General features: G+C 46.0%; 1 protein-coding gene across 5 annotated transcripts in view; it reads right to left on the reverse strand.

The window, feature by feature from the left end:
- CTNNA3 (catenin alpha 3) overlaps positions 1-23,433 on the reverse strand; it is a 1,496,635-nt gene that overhangs the window by 342,351 nt on the left and 1,130,851 nt on the right. For all 5 annotated transcript variants that reach the window (XM_090056878.1, XM_090056880.1, XM_090056877.1 and 2 more), the window contains one exon: positions 18,014-18,214. In XM_090056878.1, coding sequence (XP_089913004.1) covers positions 18,014-18,214 — 201 coding nt within the window. The remainder of the gene's footprint in view (positions 1-18,013; positions 18,215-23,433) is intronic.

Below are 23,433 nucleotides of genomic sequence, written 5' to 3' on the forward strand. Positions count from 1 at the left end.
AATTTTATAAAAGTTTTATTTCTGGCCTTTTTTCTACTGAAAACTTTCCTGTTATCATATTTTAATTATTTTACTGTAACCATTAAAATTCTATAATTCAGTATCTAATTTAGCTTGCCAAAAATAATATTTGTATTCACATAAATGTATATATGTATAAATAATTATATATACACACATATACACAAATGTATATAAACATACATACATTTATATGTATGTGTGTGCATATATACTACTCTGTATATGTGCATATATAGCTTTGCTTTCAAAGTTATTTACCCTTTTCAGTGAGAGAAAAGCTGCTCTCTGATTTCTCAGGGACTGGGATTCTCAAATGGTTTGAAAAGGAAATTACAGTACTCCCTGCCATTATGTTCAGAATAAATTTCTGATATTTATTGAATTTTTATTATTATTGATGCATGTCTTGTTGTTCTGTTTTGTTACAGAGAATTATGCTGAGCCATTTTCAGCAAGTTTGTTGTAATCACTAGGCACAGTGAAGTGCAGTGAAAACAACAGGAAATTCTTCTACATCATTACAGTGCCAAATCAAGTAGTAGGTCCTTGAATTCGGGATTTTCAGTTATTTCCTCACTTCAGATTGGAACACCATGCTGTTTAAGGTGGTGAGATAGAACACTGGACGTTTCAAGAGGAGAGTTAGAGGATTACTTAAAGGATGGGGATGACAGGAAGAGGAGCGAGCCCAGGGTGGAATAAAAAACTTTGGCACAATGAAGTTTCCACACTAATGTGAATCTTTAAGTGTTACAGTAGCATAAATAACAAGAGCCAGAGCCTGTAAATCAATGTAGCTCCAAGGTGCCGATAAAGCCCCATGCCAATTTAGCTTAGAAACTGCCTCAATAGCAATATAAATTAAATTCTTTCTTACTTTTCCTCAAACAAAACATAATCCTTTTTCTTATTTTATTACTTGCCTAATTCCCTTTTTTCAGCCTACATAAGGATTCTAGATCTATGTGTTTGAGTGTAAGTAATACCTAAGTGATATTAGGTCATAATGTATTGCCCTCCTTAAATTAGTCAAAGCTGAGGTTCACATCAAGAATACCTAGAAGCCAAAAGAAATACTATACACGATGCTTATAAAGATGTTGGGTGGTGTTTTTTATTGTTTTTTTTACCACGTCATCATAACATGAACTCTTCACTTCAGTTTTAACTTCTGAAGATTCTAGTACACAGTAAAATTAAACAGAGTTAGTTGCTTTCTGGTTCTAAGTGGAAAGTATTCTATAATGAAGTATGTATATTCGACACAAAGTTGTCATTTTATTTTTATGCAATTGAATTTACTTGTTTTCAAACTGCAAAAAACTTGCATATTTTAAAGTTATGAATAGTATTCCAGCTAACAATTAGAAGTGACAGAAAGACAGGGGAGTATTAAGGAATGCGGTCTGAATTTTTACTAAAAAATTCCAGAATCTCTCTGCATCTCTGATTCACCTGAAATTTACATTAAAAACATACTAGTAAGGTTGCAATCTGAAACACTTCCATTTGGTAATGACCAGAAAAAAGGCTGCCTGCACTGGCGATGCATAGTGGATGCACACGGGTGCGCATTAGGCCTGTACAAAGCAGCTAGTATTTGTTTTGGATTTGTCTGATTCGAGGGACAGTGATTCCATTTGGTGATTTGAATCACTGTCCCAAATCACCCAGGCCCATCTCCTGCCCACTCTTCCAGCCCCAGCAATGGCTGCCACGCCCAGCCCAGCTCCCAGCACATTAAAAAAAAAAAGCCTGGGCTCACTGGGTGCTGCCAGGTGGGGAGCAATTCCCACTGCCTCCCACTGCCCCATGCTGCATAGGGGCTCTGCACAAACCCCCCAACCACCCCATGCTGTCCCAGCCCCTCCCCATAGATGCCCCACCCACCCCATCTCCACCCCTTTAAGGAAAAATAAATGAGAAACCCCCCTGGACTCACCAGTTCCTGCCAGGCAGGGGTGATCCCTGCTGCCCCCGCTGCCCTGTGCCATGTGGGGGGCTCTGCATGTGCCCCCCGAAGGCCCAAGGCTGCTGCGGGACCAGTGAGTCCTGGGGTTTTTCTCATTTTCTTTTTATCTTAAAGGGCCGGAGCTGGGGCTGGCAGGGTAGCCATGGGGTGGGTTGCGGGAGCAGGAAGGGTCAGGGGGCTCATGGCAGAGCCCACCATGCAGCATGGGGCAGTGGGGATCACCCCCCACCCGGTAGCACCTGGTGAGTTGGGGCTTTTTTTTAAAGCACTGGGAGCTGGGGTGGGTGGGGCATCTATGAGGGGGCTGAGGGAGCAGGCAGGGGCTGGGGGCCAGCAGGGGTCCCCCCCATGGTCCTCTCCCCCAGCCCCCCTTTCCCACCCCCTACTTACCAGCTCCGAGTCTGGCTCCAGCTCCCTGCTGCAGCTGGCAGGTACTGCCCAAATCATCAAAGCTATCCAAATCGTGAAGTTGGAGGCACCCCACCCCAGTGTCCCCCCCCAGCAATGCCACTATCCAACAGTCCTGCTTGACTCGCAGAGAATCAGTTCAGTGAGGGAGGCTAGAGATATAGGCAAATAGCGGGAGGGGTGCTGTGATCAGAAATTATTTGATGGCACACATAGCTGCTGCTCTGCCAGGGGATGTGCTCTGTAATTGTGTGAATTGTTTCTTTTATCTCATTAATGTTTCATTTCATATAACTTTGTCATAGAATAAAGTCTGTCTTATAAAAAGTTGTCTTGTATTATGGGTTCATAATGGGGTTTCAGAGAGGTCTCTGTATGGGGGGTGTTGGGTGGAGGGAGGGGGCAGACTTAAGGGGTGTTGGGGGGGGTTGTGGTGGCAGGAAGGAGACTTGAGAAGACGCACAGGTAAGAAACTGGTTTGGGGAGGTGTCTGGAGGTGATAATGTGCCATGAAAGCTGTAATAAGATTCACATGCTAATCAACTAATTAATTAGACAATAGCCTGGTCTGTTTCCTTCCTTCTTTCACCCAAATACAACATAAACCACCCATCCCCCCTCACTTAAGCCTCTGGTTTTCTGACTGCTGTATGTGGTGATTGGTCAGGGAGGTGGGAAATTTCATTAAGCCCATGTATTATTTCTTTTTTCACCTCAGTGGGGGTGTTAGTTCATATACTGACCAGTGTGTGTTGATTGCCAGGGGGAGGGGGCCCCCCAACACCACTTTGGGGGCAGCTGTCCTGGGCAAGGGGATCCTGGGTACCCAAGGAATCTTAATGTTCCTTGATAACAAGCCCTGCCCAACCTCACCTACACCGGTTGTCAGCTTTGCAAAATTCCTTACCCTTTCACATGATACAAATGAGAGAAGACACAGGATTCTTTCTGTTTTACATACAAATTTATGTAGTTAATAGGGTTTTATTAGTGAAGAGAATGATATTATATCACAAAGTTTACTTTAATTAAATTTTTATAAATCCAAGCATTGACAGTTACATTTTTAACATACAGTTTTACATAAACCGTTGGAAAGAGACATCAGTTCAAAAAAGTAGCAGCGATGCATGAATAGTACATAGGAGCTAGGAAAGAGTGTGGGGAGAGGATAGATGTTTACTTTCAAAACTGTTGAAATCTGTATGTAATCTTGGTCTTGATTCTTAGGGAAAACCCTTTTTTAAGATTAAATAAAGAAACAAAACCAAAAAATACAAGCTGCTCTCTCAGGCTTGTGTTCTTCTCTTCTGCCTGCTGTGTCCAATGGTAGTAGCATAATATAAAGCACAGCATTTGGGAACAAGACATAAGAGGGAGGGAGAAGTTCAGAGCATAAGAATTTGTATTGTAAAACCACCATGCAGTCACTCCAGCCCTGAAATGGAAGTAGCCCTCCTGTACATGAGTCGGGGGGCAGGAGGTGGTGGAGAAAGGCAGCTGAGGGGCAAGGAAGGGTAGTGAGGAGGTTCCTATTCCTGTCCCCATCCCACCCCCACCTCCAAACTTGCCCTGCTACTGCAGGATGCTGTCAGATACCTAGCAACTTCATTCACAGCAATTAAACCCAATTTACATGAAAAATAAAAGTAAACAATGCAAGGCGCTCTCCCTCAGGGCACAGCCAAGTATTTGTTCTCATGTACCTCTGCATAAATGTCCTATTTGATTGTGGAACAGGTTTAGGTGTTCTCTTTCAAGTGTCACAAAAAGTGGTCTCATCCTGCACTGAAAGGCAATATTGCACCCAATATGAGCAGCAAGCAGCAGGCTACACTCTTTTGGAAAAGGTACTGTGCCACCCAGGAGCAAGTGTCCTGCAGGGCTGAGTCCTTGTACCTCTGGTGTGTTGCCATCTCTCATCCACCTCAAATATCTAGAGTGTACACACCCCAGTTAGTCACTGCTCCACGAATTTATAAGTACTCAAGAGACCAGACACCCCTCCCCCCTGCCGCCACCTGCCTCATTCTGGTGTAAAAAAACAAAACAGACAGTCTGGCACCAGCCTGGTAAGCACGCAAACATTTCACGCCAAAACATGTGGTGCTTTGCATGGATAGATTTAGCACCAAAAGTGCCCGAGCGCCCAATACAACTTGCAACCATGGAAAGTGAAGGGCACTGGACTAGGGCAGGGGGTGATGCCCTTTGGGACCCCAGGACCAGGGGTGAGGTAATGCCTTGAGCACACTTGGGGGTAGCCCAAAGGGTACCTTGTACCCAGCACACTGTGGAAACAGTGTGCCACCTGAAGGTTGCCCACCCTTTACCCAGCCTTTGGATATGCTTGTGTATACTTAGGGAGCCCTGCAGGGCTTTGTATGGAAAGGTTTGGTGCCAAAAGCACCCCAGTGCCCCGTGCAACTTGCACTCAGGGAAAGCGAGGGGCACTAGGCTAGGGCAGTCAGTGATGCCCTTTGGGACCCCAGAGCCGGGATGAAGCAATGCTTTGAGCACACTTGGGGGTAGGCCTGTTAGAATATGTTTTAGAATATATTATATCTGTACTATGGTATACTTATGCTAAGCTTCCATTTTAAAATGTACTTCCATTTTGTCAAAAAAGAACTAATAAGGATATTCATGTATGTGTGTGTTTTGGGTGTGTGATTGATAGCTGAATAATTGCAGCACGTATCAGACAGACTGGTAGGAAATATTTGGAGTAAACAGAGATAACTGTGAGGATGAAGTACAGGTGGTAGTCTAGGAATGTGGAGATGATACGAATAAGAACTGAAAAACAGACCGGAATGTAAAGAGAATGCGTGACCAGTAACAGAGTCCAAAAGATGAGCACATGTGCAGAATTGAGTGGTGATTGGCAGAGAAGTCTCAGGGCATTGATAAAAGTCTGCCACATAGAAGATAAAAGGGCAGTGAAGGCCAAGCCTGGATGAGTGCCTTAACAAATCACGCCAGCCTATCTGTACCAGCCTACCCACACGTTGAGATAATTGAATAGGAGTGATTTTTATATAAGCAGCTAAGTTCATCTCAGTTATCCATATACTATGCAATAAGCCTTGGTTTGCTGAACCTGTGTGTTGGTCATTTATTCAACAACCCAAATGATACCCAGCACCCAGTGCCCTGTGGAAACAGCAAGCCACCCAAAGTGTGCCCCGCCCCCGCTTCACACAGCTTTGGGAGATGCATGTGTACACTTGGGGAGCCCTGTGGGGCTTTGCACAGAAAGGTTTGGTGCCAAAACCACCCAAGAGCCCTGTGCAACTTGTAACCAAGGAAAGTGAGGGGCACTGAGCTAGGGCAGAGCGGGATGCCTTTTGGGACCCTGGAGCCAGAGGTGAGGCAATGCATTGAACAAACTTGGGAGTAGCTTTGCACGGAAACATTTCACGCCCCAGTCCCGCAAGTGCCCCGTGCAACTTGCACCCAGGAAAAGCGAGTGGCAGAAGTGCTGCGCCTGGGAATTCTTGTCCTAAAGCACCACCTGGCAGTAAGGTAGGGTAGGACTGAAAGGGCATAATAGTAAAATTGTTCTGACATGCCCTCTAGCACTTTTTACTAGTTATAGCATAATAAGCCTTTAGGTGGTAAATCACAGCCAAGTTACTTATTTAGCCGACTTAAGCTAAGAAAGAAAAATTAAACCAGAAATAATTTTAGCAGGTAAACACCAATTACGTGAACAAGTGCCCAAGAACTCTCACAGTACAGGCAGGGGAAAATGTTAGAGTGTTCCTTCTCTTCCAGCTGTCCCCTATTTTATTTCATTTATACACTATCATTATTCCGGTATTTTCTGATTTGTATCCTTAATGACTTTCTAGTAACGTGTGTGTGTGTGTGTAATTTTCTAGGTTTCCAAAAAAAAATAAAAATTAGCTGAAAAATAAATTCCAGAGAGGTTGGAATCTTAGCCCCACCACAAGGTCTCTTCAATTAACAAACCAAAAGCAGTGGCAGATTATCTTCCTCTATATGTACCAACATTAGAGATGCTGACATGCTGGCCAACCAATGGTGAGATTCAGGGATCTTTGTTTCATTACAGATGCTGTAAGGGAATGTGTTCTACTGGGTGCTGACTTATCTGCCTGTCCTTTCCTAACTTGATCTCTTCCACTTCATCCTCTCCAATCTGTTCCTGTTGTTGTCCAGTCCTATGTCTCCTCCATCCATAGCTCCTCCCCAGAGTCTCATTGTCCTTGCCTTTCTGTTCCTAGGCTTCTTATTTCAATCAGTTGCAGCCTTCTTGTGCAGCCAACTTCAATCCCTCTTAACAGCTCCTATGACCTTTCTCTCTGCTCCACCAACCTCTTCCAATCACACCTCCACCAACATTCCCCTTCCGGTCATGTTCTAAATCCTTTATCCAGTATCACGCTCTACTCAACATGTCTCTTTGTTCCAGACTCTGCCTACTTAGTTTTCTTTCTCTCCCATCACCTCTTTAGTTTTCCGTCTCCTCATCTCCTTCCCTCAATCCCCTTTCTTTTCCTTGTTCTAGTATCTTTAACAAGCCTGTTTCAGTCTCTTTGAGGAAAAGTCATCAGAATTAAAAAATTCTGATGAACTTTCCTTGAGGAGAGGTTTTGATAGCTGCCTACAAGTTTTGGCCGAAATCAAAAACAAAACTAAATTCACTGTCTGCATGTGTGCATGTGGAGTTAAAAATATTCTGCTCAGATGATTAAAATCTGAAAGAAAAGTTTTAAAATAGGAAATGACAAGCCATCAAGTCCATACCCTAGCATCCTTGGGGGTGGGGATTAAGTCATTTGCCTCCACTGTTTTCACAGAATAATAGAAACATAGAACCAGAAGGGACCTGTAAGATCATCAAATCCAATTCCCTGCCATGGGCAGGAAGCTATTGGGCTCAGATGAGCTCGACAAGATGCCTGTCCAGCCTTATCTTGAACACCTCCAAGGAGGGTGAGTGTTCCAGATTCTGGTGACCATTACAGAGAAGAAGTTTTTTCTTATATCCAACTTGAATTTACTTTCTATTAGTTTATTCCCATTGGTCCACATCCTCCCTTGAGGTGCCCTCCTGAATAGTTGCTCTCCTAGTTCTTGATGCTCCTCTCCCTGATATACTTCATAGAATCAATGAGACAGAGAGAACCTAGGCAGATTGTCTAGTCCGACCCCCTGCCATGGGCAGGAAGGAGCACTGGGGGTGGCAGGGGTCATAAGACCCCAGCCAGGTGCCTATCCAGTCCCCTCGTGAAGATTTCCGAGGAAGGTGAGAGCACCACCTCTCTGGGAAGCCTATTCCAGGCTCTGGCTACCCTTACAGTGAAGTAGTTCTTCCTAATATCTAACCTAAACCTATCCTCCCTCAGCTTGTGGCCATTGGTCCTGGTGACTCCAAGGGGGGCCCTGGTGAACAGATTTTCCCTGAGTCCCCGCTGGTGGCCCCTGATAAGGTTGTAGGCAGCCACAAGATCCCCCCTCAGTCTCCTCTTGCAGAGACTAAAGAGATTCAGGTCCCTCAGCCTCTCCTCATAGGGCTGGCCACAGAGGCCCTCAACCATATGAATGGCCCTCCTCTGGACCCTCTCTAGGTTCTTCACGTCCTTCTTGAAGTGCGGCGCCCAGAACTGGACACAGTACTCCAGCTGCGGCCTGACCAGCACCGCATAGAGGGGGAGCAAGACCTCTCTGGACCTGTTAGTGATGCCCCTGTTGATGCATGACAGGGTGCGGTTGGCTCTGCCTATTGCTTCGTCGCACTGGCGACTCATATTCATCCTGGAGTCAATCCTGACTCCAAGATCCCTCTCTGCCTCTGTGCTGCCAAGAGGGTCAGCCCCTAACCTATAACTATAATGCTGGTTCCCTCTCCCCAGGTGCAGCACCCTGCACTTGTCCTTGTTTTACCACATCCTGTTCAGATCCGCCCACTTCTCTAACCTATCCAGGTCTGCCTGGATGTGGTCCCTGCCTGCCGGTGTATTCACTTTACCCCACAGCTTGGTGTCATCAGTGAACTTGAACAGGGTGCTCTCCACACCCTCATTCAGGTTGCTAATGAAGATGTTGAACAGCACCAGCTCAAGGACCGAGCCCTGGGGGACTCCGCTGCCCACACCCTCCCAGGTTGACATCAACCCATCCACCACCACTCTCTGGCTTCACCCCTGAAGCCAGTTTGCCACCCATGTGACCATGTGTTCATCAATGCCGCAGTCCCTCAACTTGCCCACCAGAATTGGATGGGTCACTGTGTCAAAGGCCTTCTGGAAGTCCAAGAAGATGACATCAACTTCCCCCTTCCCATCTAAGCTCTTTGTTACCTGGTCATAGAAAGAGACCAGGTTAGTTGGGCAGGATCGGCCTGGCATGAACCCATGCTGGTTACCCCTCAACATCACTTCCCCTGCAGGGCTCTCACAAATGTGGCCCTTGATAATTTTTTCAAAGACCTTCCCCAGGATAGAAGTGAGGCTGACTGGCCTGTAGTTGCCAGGCTCTTCCTTCCTCCCCTTCTTGAAAATAGGGACCACATTGGCCCTTTTCTAGTCCTCAGGGACTTGGCCCGAGCACCGGAGTCCTCGAACAGCCGTGCCAATGGCTCCGCAATGACACCAGCCAATTACCTCAGCACCTGTGGATGAAGGTCATCCGGGCCCACCGACTTGGACACATCTAAGCCATCCAGGTAATCCTTAACTAGGTCTGAACTAACAGTCGGGGGACTCGCATCCTTCCCGGGCCTGTTTACGCTGTCACCCAAGAGCACCCCATTGTCAGCAGACAGGAACACGGAGGTAAAGAACTTGTTGAAGAATTCTGCCTTCTCTTGTGCGTCTGTCACCAACTTCCCTGCCCTGTCTTGTAGGGGTCCAATGTTACCCTGAGACTTCGTCTTGCTACCTATATACTTGAAAAAGGACTTTTTATTATCCTTAATCCCAGAAGCTAATCTAAAATCCAGTGCTGCTTTAGCCTTCCTCACCAAATCCTACAAGCTCGGGTCAGGGAGGTGTATTCCTCCTTTGTCCCTGCCCCCTGCTTCCACCGCCAGTACGCTTTTTTCTTTGCCCTCAGGCCAGCCTGGATATCCGTGCTCAGCCATGAAGGTTTCTTGGACCCTTTTCCTGCCTTCCTGTGCAGAGGAATTGTGTCCTGCTGCACCCCAAGGATAGCTTCCTTGAGGAAAGACCACCTTTCCCTGGACCTGGGGGTCACCACTGGAGACAGCTGGTGGAAGACACTGGAGACAGCTGGTGGAAGAGGCCACCCTATTGATCACCACTCTCTGGGAGCAGCCAATTTTCCACCCACCTCACTGGTCCAGCCCAGTATTCTCCAGTTTGTTAGACAGAAACCTGTGGGAGACAGAGTCAAAAGCTTTACTGAAGTTGAAGTAGATGAGATCAACCTCATGTCCCTCATCTGGATGATTATTTACTTGGTCACAGAAGGACACAAGGTTCATCAGGCATGATCTACCCTTGAAAAAGCCATGCTGTTGCTTTTCAGCACCCCATCCATTGCCAGTTTGTGGTTGATCAACTTTTCAAAGATTTTACCCAGGATCAGAGTCAGACTGACTGGTCTTTAGTTTGAGGGGTCATCCCCCTTCCCTTTCTTAAAGATGGTCACCACATTGGCCCTCTTCCAGTTGTCCAGGACCACTCCTGAGTTCCACGATTGTTCAAACACCTTGGCCAGGGTTTGGCACAAGGCTGGACCATGCAGAGTAGGGGAACTTGTGGGAAGTAAAGGGACTGCTTGGTGAAGCCAGTAAGTGAGTAGCAAAGCCTGATGGCCCAGAGGGGTCACTCAAGAAGGAGCAGGGTGGTGGAGTGTGACCCGGTAATGGGCAGTATGCCAGAGGCCCCAGTGAGAGAAGGGCGGAGTGGAAGAGTCCTTCTGTGACAGGGGAGGTGGTATGAATGTGCATGTGCATGGAGCCAAACTTTGGACACAGTTTGCTCCAGTCTCAGGCCGGGAGTAATATTAACCTGGATGCCATCTGCGAGGCATGGGCTGCAGTGTAGGAAAGGTTTGGAGCTGCAGATAGCACTCCCTGGCATTGGGGCATCTAATGGGCAGCCTCCTGTATTTTATCATCTGTTTGTAGTAACAGCAAAGTCATGACAGGAAAGACTGGGTGGACTGCCAGTAGCGACAGGTCAGCAGGCCAACAGGAGATGTGGCCCCGAGAGCTGCCCCCTGTCACAAATACTGACACAAAGTATGTATTTAGGAGTTCTGACTTTTCATGGGCATCGATTGTACACTGCTCCTGGGTATTTAGTAGGGGTCCCATAGTGGAGCCCGATTTTTTTTCTTTTGTTCCCTATGTATCTGTAGAAGGACTTTTTGTTGACTTTTATACCAGTTGCCAGTTTGATCTCCCTGCCTGCCTTAGCTTTCCATGTCTTGTAACTGCAAACCCTAGCAATACAGGTGTATTCCTCTCTGGTTGTTGAGTCATTGCTTCATTGTATATACAGTTCTTTTTTCTTTTTCAATAGCTCCCTAATATCCCTAGTGACCCAAGCAGGTCTCCTGGCTCCTTTCCCACATTTTGCCCGCATGGGGATGGCCTCTTTTTGAGCTGTGAGAACTGCCTCCTTAAGGAAGCGCCATTGTTCCTGAACTCCTAAATCATCCAATTGCTGGTTGCAGAGGCCTTATCCAATGAGCCTCTTGAGATTGCCAACATCTTCCTTCTTGAAATTCAGGACTTCTGTTCTGGTGGCTAACTTCCCAGTCTTACGGTAGATGGTGAACCTTATCAGGTAATGGTCACTGTCACCCAGAGTACCACCAATTCTCAGGTCACCTATGATGTCCTCCCCTTTGGTCAGCACTAAATCCAGAATGGCCTTGCCCCTAGTAGGTTTTTCCACAACCTGTGTCAGAAACAGGTGATCTACTGTTGCCAGGAATTCGGCTGACCTGCTGGAGGTGGTCGAATAGTCTTCCCAACAGATGTCTCAATAGTTGAAGTCACCCATGATGATCATGTCTTTAGTGCTAGCTGCCTCTGTCAGTTGTCCTAAGAATGCTCAATCACTCACCTCCTCTTGGGAAGGAGGCCTGTAGTAGACTCCTGGTCCCCCTTGTAGCCTGACCCAGAGGGTATCAAGGGACCTGTCTCTGCTGTCAAAGGTGACCTGCAGGGAGGGGTACTACTCTTTCACATAGAGGTCCACACCTCCTCCCTTCTTCACAATTCAACCCTTTCTATAAAGCCTGCAACTCTCAATATTTACTGCCCAGTCATGTGTATCATCCCATCAGGTCTCTGTCAACCCAATCAAGTCAAATTCCTCATCAGCCAGAAGGAGTGCCAGTTCCTCCTGTTTATTTCCCATGCTTCTGGCATTCCCATAAAGGCATCTGAGCTCTCCCCTAGTCACACCAGGTTTTCTGTCATGGTGTCTCTGCCTCAAAATGTCAGTACCTATCTGGACATTCATTGTTTGAATGCCTTCCTGTGTCATTGTGGCTTGTGGATTCTGCTTCAGCAGCAGAACCTTCTCCCTGGCCACCCAGACATGCCTAGTTTAAATCTCTTCTCAACAAATCAGCAACTCTCATGGTGAAGAGCTTCTTCCCTCTGGTTGTGACATGAATACCATCCCTTGTGTGTAAGACACTGTAATTAAACTGAATACCAAGGTTGAGGTATCCAAAGACCACGCAGTGATACTACCTTCTAAGCCTTCAGTTGGCCTCCTCAATACACTTCTCCCTCTTGGCATGGCCCCTAATTAGAAGGATTGCAGAGAAGACAACTTGTTCTCCTAGGTCCTTGAGCTTTGTCCCCATAGTCCTGTAGTCTCTCATGATCCTCCTAGGGCTATTTTTTCATAGATTTCATAGACATCAGGGCTGGAAGGGACCTCGGGAGATCATCAAGTCCAGCCCCCTGCCCAAAGGGCAGGAAGTCAGATGGGGTCATAGGATCCCAGCAAGATAAGCATCCAATTTACTCTTGAAGGTGTTCAATGTAGGTGCTTGAACCACCTCCAATGGCAGACTGTTCCAGACCTTGGGGGCTCGGACAGTAAAGACATTCTTCCTTATGTCCAGCCTGAAACGGTCTTGCAGGAGTTTGTGACCATTCCACCTAGTCATCCCTTGGGGCGCTCTGGTGAACAAACGTTCCCCCAGATCCTGGTGGTCACCCCTCATAAACTTATAGGTGGCCATCAGATCACACCTGAGCCTACGCTTTTCCAGGCTAAAGAGTCCCATGTCTCTCAGCCTATCATCATAAGATCTGTTTTTCTGACCTCTGATCATGCGCGTGGCTCTCCTCTGGACTCTCTCAAGCTTCTCCACATCCTTTTTGAATTGTGGAGCCCAACACTGGACGCAGTACTCCAGCTGCGGCCTCACCAAGGCCGAGTACAAGGGGAGAATGACGTCCCGGGATTTGCTCGAGAAGCATCTATGGATGCAAGCCAGCATTTTGGTTGCTTTATTAGCTGCAGCATCGCATTGCAGGCTCATGTTCATCTTGTGGTCAATGATGACCCCCAAGTCTCTTTCTTCTGTAGTGCTATCCAATGTAGCACTGCCAAGCCAATAAGGATGCTGCAGGTTTTTCCTCCCAAGGTGGAGAACCTTGCATTTTTCGATGTTAAACACCATCAGGTTCTCATCTGCCCATTTGCTGAGCTTGTCCAGGTCAGCCTGGATCACCCACCTATCTTCTGGTGTCGATGCTTTGCCCCAAAGTTTGGTGTCATTGGCGAACTTGGCCAATCCACTCCTGACTCCAATGTCCACATCATTAATGAAGATGTTGAACAGTATGGGTCCCAGGACAGAGCCTTGAGGGACCCCACTGGTCACAGGGCACCACAATGAGTGACTGCCATCAATTACAACCCTCTGGGTCTGACCACGGAGCCAATTTCCCAGCCAGCGGATCGTGGTGGAGCCAAGGCCACAACTGGGCAGTTTGGCCAAGAGGTGATCATGGGATACCAGATCAAAAGCTTTTTTGAAGTCAAGATATATGACATCAATCTCTTCTCCCTGGTCCAGGTGATAGGTCACCTGGTCATAGAAGGAAATGAGATTGGTCAAACAGACCTACCCGCAACAAACCCATGCTGGCTATCCCTCAGGATGTTAGCCTGGGCCAATCCATCAAGGATGGCCTCCTTCATAAACTTTTCTAAGATCTTCCCCAGGATACAAGTCAGGCGAATGGGCCTGTAGTTAGCCGGATCCACTCTCCTCCCTTTCTTGAAGATCGGCACCACATTGGCCTTCTTCCAGTCTTTGGGCACTACACCAGAGCGCCAGGAGTTTTCAAAGATCCATGCCAGGGGCTGGGCTATGACGCTCGCTAGCTCCTTGAGTACCCTGGGGTGCAGATTGTCAGGGCCGGCTGACTTGAAGGTATCCAGCTTCTCAAGATGTTCCTTCACGAGGTCAGCATTTATGGAGGGTAGGGGATCCCCATCACCCGGATCTCCCTGTCCCATAGCAGGCATGGGCATCCCACGGGACTGATGAAAGACTGACGCAAAGTACCTACTTAATAGGTTGGCTTTTTCCTGGGCGTCAGTTGCCAGTTGCCCCATCTGGTTTAGCAGGGGTCCAACATTGCCCTTGCTTTTCCTCCGGCTCCCCACATATCTGAAAAAGGACTTTTTGTTGTCCTTGATGCTTGAAGCTAGTTGGAGTTCAGTTGCAGCCTTGGCTTTCCTGGTTTGCTCCCTGCAGGACCGGACCAGTGCAGAATAATCCTCCTTGGAGGTGAATCCCATCCTCCATCCTTTGTAGGCTTTCCTTTTTAGCCGTAGGAGGTCCGCTAGGTCCCTGGAGAGCCAGGAGGGCTGCTGTGCCTTCTTGCTGCCTTTCCTCTGTGTTGGAATAGATTTAGCTTGTGCATTGAGGATCGTTTCCTTGAGAAGCAACCACTCTTCTTGAACTCCCATCTCCCTGGGGTCATGGTCCCTAAGGGCCTGACCGACAAGCCTCTTGAGCTTGTGAAATACAGAGTTGCTGTATTGTTGGTACTCACATGGACAAGGAGCATGGGGATTTTCATCAGTAGGGTGGACCAGTTTAGGGATATTTGCTATAACATCACAAATCTTGGCTCCTGGAAGGCAGCAGACCTCTCAAGCAAAAAGGCCTGGCCAACAGATGGCTCCCTCTGTGCCCTGCAGCAGAGAGTCTCCCACTACTATCCCTCCACGTTGTTTCCTTTCTGGAGTTGGTTGATCCCACACGGGTGCATCATTTGTCAATGGTGAGAGGGCTTCATATCTATTGTGAAGTGTTATTGGTGGGACAACTGATGCATGTCATGACTTCAGTCGTGACATGACCAGTTTCCACCAACTACCAGTTGTTCAGGCCCACTTATCAGCTTGGTCTCTGTGGTGTTCTTTTCCAGGTGCAGGGCCCAGCAGTAAGCATCAGTCTTTCCCATATGTTCCCTGATGGTATGCAGCCTGTCCACTTCCTCTTGTAGCACCCTTGCCTGGCCCTCCAGAGTCTCCACCAGGGATTACATCCCACAAGGAGGAGTACCCATGCCCTTGATCCCAGCATCCAGCTGACATGCCAGCCAGTCCCCACAGCCTGGAGTCAAGGGCTCCATCTGTGTGAAGGCCAGGACCATAGGCTCTGTCTGGGTGGAGACCTCCAAGGCACCCAGGAGTGGGGAGGGAAATCTAGGGGTGCATCACATGCCCATCACCATAATGCAAGACAACCCTGGTCGCATGGCTGCCTGGGTGTTTATATGATTAGGAGACCAGATGGGTGTTAGGGGTTAGGCAGGCAGGCTCAAGCAGCTGTCTGTAGGGGGATTCCCTAGCTTCCCAAGTGGCCAGGGGAATTCCCAGGGTCCCAGGTCCCCCCATGGAGGAAGGGAGGGTTGAGCCCTTGTCCCCTTAACCTGGTGTCCAGCACTGGAGTGCTGGAGGATTTACCTCAGCATGGCAGGGGAGGAGCTTTGGTTGCCCAGGATGCGCTGTCCCATGCATGGGGCAGCCAGGGGGCAACTCAGTACTGAGAATGCCCAATAGGCCACCCTTTTGCATGCCTTCCAGCATGAACTCCCATGCAAACTCATGCAGTGCTCCCCGAGTGTGCCTATTTGCATGTTCTGTTCACACAACTCCCTAGAGGACTGGGCTAAGTCAGAGCTGGGTGACAGGGAGCTGACCATCCTTGGTTCTACTCAGCTATCTCCACAACCTAATGGCCACCAACCATGGGCCCTGCCTATCTCCCAGCTCTGCACTGAGGGATCAAGTCAGGGTCATCCGGAGGGTCCTGGGCTCACAGGGGTGCAACAGATTTTCACCCATGTGTCCTGCACTGAAGCTGGACCCAAATTTCTCTGGCTCTTGTCTTGCTAAATGGTCCCCAACAACAGAATATGTTCAAATTACAGATTTTAAAGTAGATTCAGCCCAATTCATTCAAAGAAAGTTAAAATTGCAGAAAACAAGGACTGAAGTTCTCTATACATAAAAGCTCCATATCATTGTACATAAACCCATTCCCTTCCTGGACATATGCAACTACGAGAGAGAGGCCCTCATTCAATTTTGTACATCCCTTTACTAAAAAAATATTCAAGTGAATAGGAATTCTAGCTTTTAAACAGAAGGATACCTCTCTATAAGGATGTATTCATCTGCACTGCTTACAGAGTGACTGTGAAATGAGATTGATACTTGCTGTGGGTTAATCCTGTGTGCCTTGGAATATTCCGTATTACATAAGAAGCAGTTAAATTAAGTTTCCAAACATATTTCACATTTTTGTTACTGTCAGCAGAAGGTGGTTGAGTTTTGTATTTTGTTCTGATAGAGCATGCTCCCACCAACTCAAAAAAGGGCGGTAGTTGGACAGAATATATAGAATCCTGCATAGCCTCTCACTGGAGATGGACTCTAACATTGGTAAATTCTCCCTAAGACACAAAAGGAATGTTTTCATAGATTTCCAACCACTGGAGCAAAGCTGAGAGACAAAAAAAGATTGCTGGAATTTTATGAGGCTGCTTCTGGTTGTACTTAGAGACATTAAGTGAGATCTGTGGATTCAAATGAACCTATGTATTGTACTGGGAAAGAGCATACGTACTCTTATAATAATAATTTATATACCTTCCTACATATGAACATGCTTTCTTGACTAACACAGTAAATAGCTTCCCTGCTTATTTGTTTTCTGAGTCTGCGGTGTTAGCATATATTAATAAATAGTGCTGTTCACCTTAGCCTTGGGTCTGATTATTCATAGCTTTATTCAATATTATTAACAAGGGAGAGATTGGCCTCACACTGATCTGCCTTCAATAACATGCTTCATTTTCACGAGACACAGAAGATGCAGAGAGACCACTCCACTGCCTGGGGTTATTTACACAAAGTAAACTGGAAGCCAATGGCTGCATAAATACAAATATCTTCCTTAGCAAAACCCCACTTTGTTACTGACTGGTTGCTACTTGAATGGCCCAGCACTAACAGTGTTTATTGGGCCAAATTTAGAGAGATTCAGAGCAGCTGCAATTCCCTTTTACTACAAATGCAAAAATTAATTGTGAGGAGTTTATGCTTGTTCACCTCAGAACATACAAATAAAGAAAACAATGAACAATGTATATATTTTTTCTCACACTAATTGAATAATTTAAGAATACTGGATTCTGATGTTCAATATATTATTTATAAATCAAACCAATATACTGCATCCAAGGTTCCTTGGCACAATCAAATTATCCAACAATAAAGGTTGCATTTCCTCTTGCCTTCTCAAGGTATACTGATTTAGTGTCTGTACACATTACTCCCACCAAGTGCATTGGAAGAGAAATCAATAATAATTCTCAATGTCTTTAAACATTATGTGACTGCAAGGAAGAAAGGTTAAGCTGGTACAAAAGAATAAATGACCTTATTTTCCTATAGCTCCTATACCTTCTGTTATTTCACTTTGTTCTTTCTTTTAAAAGGTAACATGGCTAAGTGTTACAAGTGCTCAAGATTTTGTCCTATCATAGAATCATAGAAAATTAGCATTGAAAGGGACCTCAGGGGGTCATCTAGTCCAACCCCCTGCTCAGAACAGGGCCATCCCCAACTAAAATCAACCCAGCCAAAGTCTAGCCAGCTGTCCTATACCTAACAGCTCATGCTACAATGAAACCTAAAAATATACCTGTTACTAAGGGCTTCATTTGTACTGCATATACATTGTTAAAGGTTTAGGATATCAACAGCTTTGCAATGAATATATTAGAGAATATGATGAAGCTGGCAACCCACTGCTGAAAATTCTTCCTTTACCAGTTAAAAGCTTGCTGGATGCTGCTGCTTAAATTTATTTAAACAATGCTGAAGAGGACTTCTGGAGGGCTAAAAATACCTTTAAAAATATTCATTTTTGGACTGCGCTATAATCTTGATCAGAGACTGTGTTTATAGTCAAGCGATAACAGAAACAAGGCAAACAATGTGGCAGAGTTTCTTTTTTAGATCATGGAGTTATTGTCTTGTAAATCAGGACTGCACACAGAATGCAACATAATAGTAATGAAGAACTTGCTCTACAAATTAAACTTACCAGTCTTTGTCAGATACTGAACATTTCTCATCACTCCTTCAGTGTAAGCCCCAGGCTCATAATTGTCCATCTCACTAGAAACAACGTGTACCACCCTTGCAGCACGCCCTCGGATGGCACCAGCTGCACGGTCTAAATTATCTGCATCTTGGTTTCTCAGTGCAATGATACACTTGTTCACATCCTCAAGAAAGTGGCTTTCTGTAAATAAAACAATTGCTATTTTTAGATTGTGTTCTTTTTGCTCTGCTGCTATTCAGACAAGCTTTAAGCTATCTTAGAGGCAGCACATAATGCTCTACTTGATGTAAGACTCCAGCTTTTCTTCCCTTCTGAAACTTACGCTAAACTGTTTTGACATGTTTTAAAACTATTTCCAAACATACAAATAGCATTCCAGATTTGAACTGTGTATGCAATACTATTCCATGTACAACAGGAAGTCAGGAAGGATTATAAAATTTCAACAAAGATATATGTACATTCTATCATAATTTCTAAGAAAGTATACACATGTGCACATGCACACACACACACATACAGTGGGCACATCTACATGTGATGCTACATCACCGTAGTAACATGCTGCAGTGATTTAGCACTGGCAGGCCCAAACTGATGCCTCAACTACATCACTGTAGCAATGTGCTCCCTCAAAAGTGCTTGTGGCTATGATGATGTAGGGGCTAAAAATAACTGTGCAGCTAGCACAGCACAGTATGGGCTGTTACTGTACCATAATTTAAGTACTTCCAAAAGGAACATCTATGCCAAACATGCTCCAGCATGCAGCAGGTTACCCCAGGTAGGGTAGGGGAAGCTGGGGCCAGCAACTGTTCTGGCCCCAGCAGCCTTACCTGGGGATGTCAAAGAAGTGCAGCTGTGGTGCTTCTGCAGCAGAGAGCCTAGTGGCAACTGAAATGTGGCTCTGACTGGCCAGGCTCTGGTTTTGGGTGGCATGTGCTGCTGCCTCGTGTAGCCCCGGTTTTTTTTTGGCATAGGTCTTTTTTTTTTACCCCAGGATCTCCCAGGGTCAAGAAAAACCCCCATGCCTCAAGATCTCCCAGGTTCTGTGGCACCATGTACTGCATGTCTGTACTCAACTGGACACAGCCATGTAATGATGGAAAAGGAGGGCTGGAAGGGACTTCTAGAAGTCATCTACTCCAACATTTTCCCTTTCCAAATCATACCAAAGCAAATCCTTGTAGACTCTATAAATACATAGGCAAACCTTCCACACAATCACAGATGAAGCAGAGCGACAATGGTGGCAAATGTCCTGCTGCAAGGGTTAAAAAAATATGCATGAGAGCTCCAAGAAAACGAGTCAGGTACCCCTGTACAGAGGAAGGCAAAAAGCTCCACACTCCATACCAGTCTGGCCATGAAGTAAAATTCCTTCCTAACCCCACATGTGGTGATCAGTCTGACCCTGAGCAGAAGGGCAAGACCCCCAGCCATAAACCTACAGGTTTTAGTCGTAGCAGGAGTACTGGCACATTGCCGTCAAAATCCGCAGTCTTGACTACAGCCAATATGCAATGTTTCTGAGGAAGTTGGGGGGGAAAAAACACCAAGGCAGTGTCCAGATGAGCAGCAGCATGCAGTTTGTGGCATCACAAACAGCATGTGGTGAACATCAAATATATCCCACATTGCAAATTTGCAGTGCAGGGGCAAACTTTGCTATGGGGAAATCTCGGTAGCAAAAAAACGGGGCCAGGAAAAAAAACAGCACAGAGCATACTACAATAGCATATGCCAAGACAAAGAGAGGCTTGGCCCTCCAGTGAGATGCTCTGGCTGCTGGCTACAGCATCTCTACTGCTCCAATTATTCCCTGGCTGCGCCAACATGCCAGAAGACAGGTGGAGCCAGGCAAGGGCAGTTTGTCCACATTGGGACAATGTGTCCTGCAACATAGCACATGTGCATTGGTGTGTGCTAAGGCACGAAGCAGTGGCACAAATTTGTACCACTACTTTGTGCACTGAAAGTATATGCCCCTGCTCATCTGGATGTGGCCATAACATGCAGCAACAGGAGAAGAAAAAAACTCCTTCCTGGCTCCAAGCAACAACCAGAACAACCAAGAAACATGAGCAATACACACAATATGACCAATACTACTCTAACTTCTTCTTGAACACCTGTAATGGTTGGGAGCTCACCACTTCCCTAGGGAATCTATTCCACTGCCTCACTGTTCCAACAGTGAAGGAGTTTTTTTCCTGGTATCCATTCTAAATGTACTTTGCTTCAACTTCCATCCATTGATCCATGTCCTGCTCACTGCAACTACAGTGAACAGGCATTCTCCCTCATCTTTATGGTATCCCTTTATGTCCTTAAAAACTTTTTTCATAAACTGATCATGCCATTCTATCAGAATATCAGATCCTCATGAAAGGAATAATCATTATATTTGTCTCTTTGTGTACAAATACATCAAAAGGAAATAATTTTTAAAAAATCAGGAAGAAAGTAACAACATCCATCTTTTATTTTCAATATACTCTCTCAGATTGTACCTCTATTGGAGATTATGGGAAAGTATAAGCATATTCAGAGTCTGAGTAAGATTCTTTTAGTCATATCCTATAAGATGAGACTGCTGGGTACTTCTTTATTTAACCACCAAGTAAATGCTTCTTTAACTACCAAATGTTTCCTTAAGTTATGTTACAAAATATGTTCATGGGGCTTCATGAATGTTAAATATTGGCTGTATTTGAAAGGTAGCAATGACTGTGCTGTATATGGGTTTTTATAGTGCTGTGGAGAGAATGTTGTTTGTTGGATCTTTTTGCCCTTTTGTGATAGGATACTTTTCTGTATATTTTGTATATTTATTTTCTTTAAATACTTTCCTGGGAGGGCCATCCCTAACCCTGCTGGTTTCTGGTCCAAAGCCTTATAACTGTGAGACTTTTTTTACTTTTAAAAGGACCTTCACTTTTTTTTTTTTTTTTGCATGTAAATCTATACCTATTGTCTTTAAAAAACCTGTTCCTAAAGCCATGGGCACATAGACATCTTATGCTAAACAAAGTTAGATAGTTCTGATCTAAAAAAGCAACAAACATGACATGACCCCTGAAAACAAGTTAACCCTGACTGAACAGCAGAAGAATTACCCCTAGGATAATCTGAGCAAAACTGTCACATTCAAATATCACAGTATAGTTTTATTTTGCTTGTGGTCCCTTCTTGATTCAGTTGGTTTGCCATCAACCTTCTCACAGTGCTTTAAGCTGTTTTAGAACAGGTTGCTCCAGCTAATTTCCTGACCTCTCCTGGTCTGGTGTCACTTACAGCCCAGGAGGCTTGTCAGTGAGGCCTAAGGGACCATGACCCCAGGGGTAGAGGAGTTCAGGAAGAGTGCCTGCTCCTCAAGGAAGCGATCCTCAATGCATAAGATAATTCTATTCCAACTTGGAGGAAAGGCAGCAAGAGGGCACAACAGCCCCCCTGGCTCTCCAGGGATCTAGCAGACCTCCTGAGGCTAAAAAGAAATGCCTACAAAGGATGGATGATGGGATTCACTTCCAAGGAGGAATATTCTGCACTGGTCCGGTCCTGCAGGAGCAAACCAGGAAAGCCAAGGCTGCAACTGAACTCCAACTAGCTTCAAGCATCAAGGACAATAAAAAGTCCTTTTTCAGCTATGTGGGGAGCTGGAAGAAAAGCAAGGGCAACACTAGACCCCTCCTGAACCAGATCAGACAGCTGACAACTGACGCCCAGGAAAAAGACAACCTATTAAATGGGTCTTTCATCAGTCCCATGGGATGCCCATGCCCACCACAGGAAAGGGAGGTCCAGGTGAGGGAGATCCCCTGCCCCCCATTAATACTGACCTCATGAAGGAACGCCCTGAGAGGCTGGATACCTTAAAGCCAGTGGGCCTGACAATCTAAACCCCAGGGTACTCAAGAAGCTGGCTTGCATTATAGCCCAGCCTCTGGCATGGATCTTTGAAAACTCCTGGCACCCTGGTGTAGTGCCCAAAGACTGGAAGACAGCCAATGTGGTGCCTATCTTCAAGAAAGGGAAGAAAGTGGATCCAGCTAACTATAGGCCCATCAGCCTGACTTCTATCCTGGGGAAGGTCTTTGAAAAGTTTATTTATGTCAGATACCAGCATCCTGAGTGATAGCTAGCATGGGTTTGTTGCTGGTAGGTCTTGCTTGACCAACCTCATTACCTTCTATGATCAGGTGATCTATCACCTGGACAAGGGAGAAGAGATTGATGTCATATATCTTGAATTCAAAAAGCCTTTGATCTGGTATTCCATGATCACCTCTTGGAAAACAGGCCGCTTGTGGCCTTGGGTCCACCATGATCTGCTAGCTGGAGAACTGGCTCTGTGGTCGGACCCAGAGGGTGGTAATTAACAGAAGTCAATTGTCATGATGTCCTGTAACCAGTGGTGTCCCCCCAAGGCTCTGTCTTTGGACCCATATTGGTCAACATCTTCATTAATGATGTGGACATTGGAGTCAGAAGTGGACTGGCCAAATTCATTGATGACACCAAACTTTGAGGCAAAGCATGCACAGCAGAAGGTGGGTGATCCAGGCTGACCTGGACAGGATCAACAAATGGGTGGACGAGAACCTGATGGTGTTTAACACTGAAAAATGCAAGGTTCTCTGCCTTGGAAGGAAAAACCTGCAGCATCCTTATAGGCTTGGCATTGCTATGCTGGCTAGCGCTAAGGAAGAAAGTGACTTGGGGGTCATCATTGACCACAAGATGAACATGAGCCTGCAATGTGATGCTGTGGCTAGTAAAGTGACCAAAACGCTGGCTTGCATCCATAGATGCTTCTCAAGCAAATCCCGGGACGTCATTCTCCCCTTGTACTTGGCCTTGGTGAGGCCACAGCTGGAGTACTGCATCCAGTTCTGGGCTCCGCAATTCAAAAAGGATGTGGAGAAGCTTGAGAGAGTCCAGAGAAGATCCACAAGCATGATCAGAGGTCAGGAAAACAGACCTTACGATGACAGGCTGAGAGCCATGTGGCTCTTTAGCCTGGAAAAGCACAGGCTCAGGGGTGATCTGATGGCCACCTATAAGTTTATCAGGTGTGACCACCAGGACCTGGGGGAACGTTTGTTCACCAGAGTGCCCCAAGGGATGACAAGGTTGAATGGTTATAAACTACTGCAAGACTGTTTCAAGCTAGACATAAGGTAGAATTTCTTTACTGTCCGAGCCCCCAAGGTCTGGAATAGCCTGCCATCGGAGGTGGTTCAAGCACCTACATTGAACACCTCCAAGAGCAAATTGGATGCTTATCTTGCTGGGATCCTATGACCCCAGCTGACTTCCTGCCCTTTGGGCAAGGGGCTGGACTCGATCTTCCAAGGTCCCTTCTAGCCCTAATTTCTATGAAAAAAAATCTATAA

This window comes from Crocodylus siamensis, chromosome 7 (assembly GCF_052110815.1).
Source record: "Crocodylus siamensis isolate JL-2025a chromosome 7, ASM5211081v1, whole genome shotgun sequence".
NCBI lineage: Eukaryota > Metazoa > Chordata > Crocodylia > Crocodylidae > Crocodylus > Crocodylus siamensis.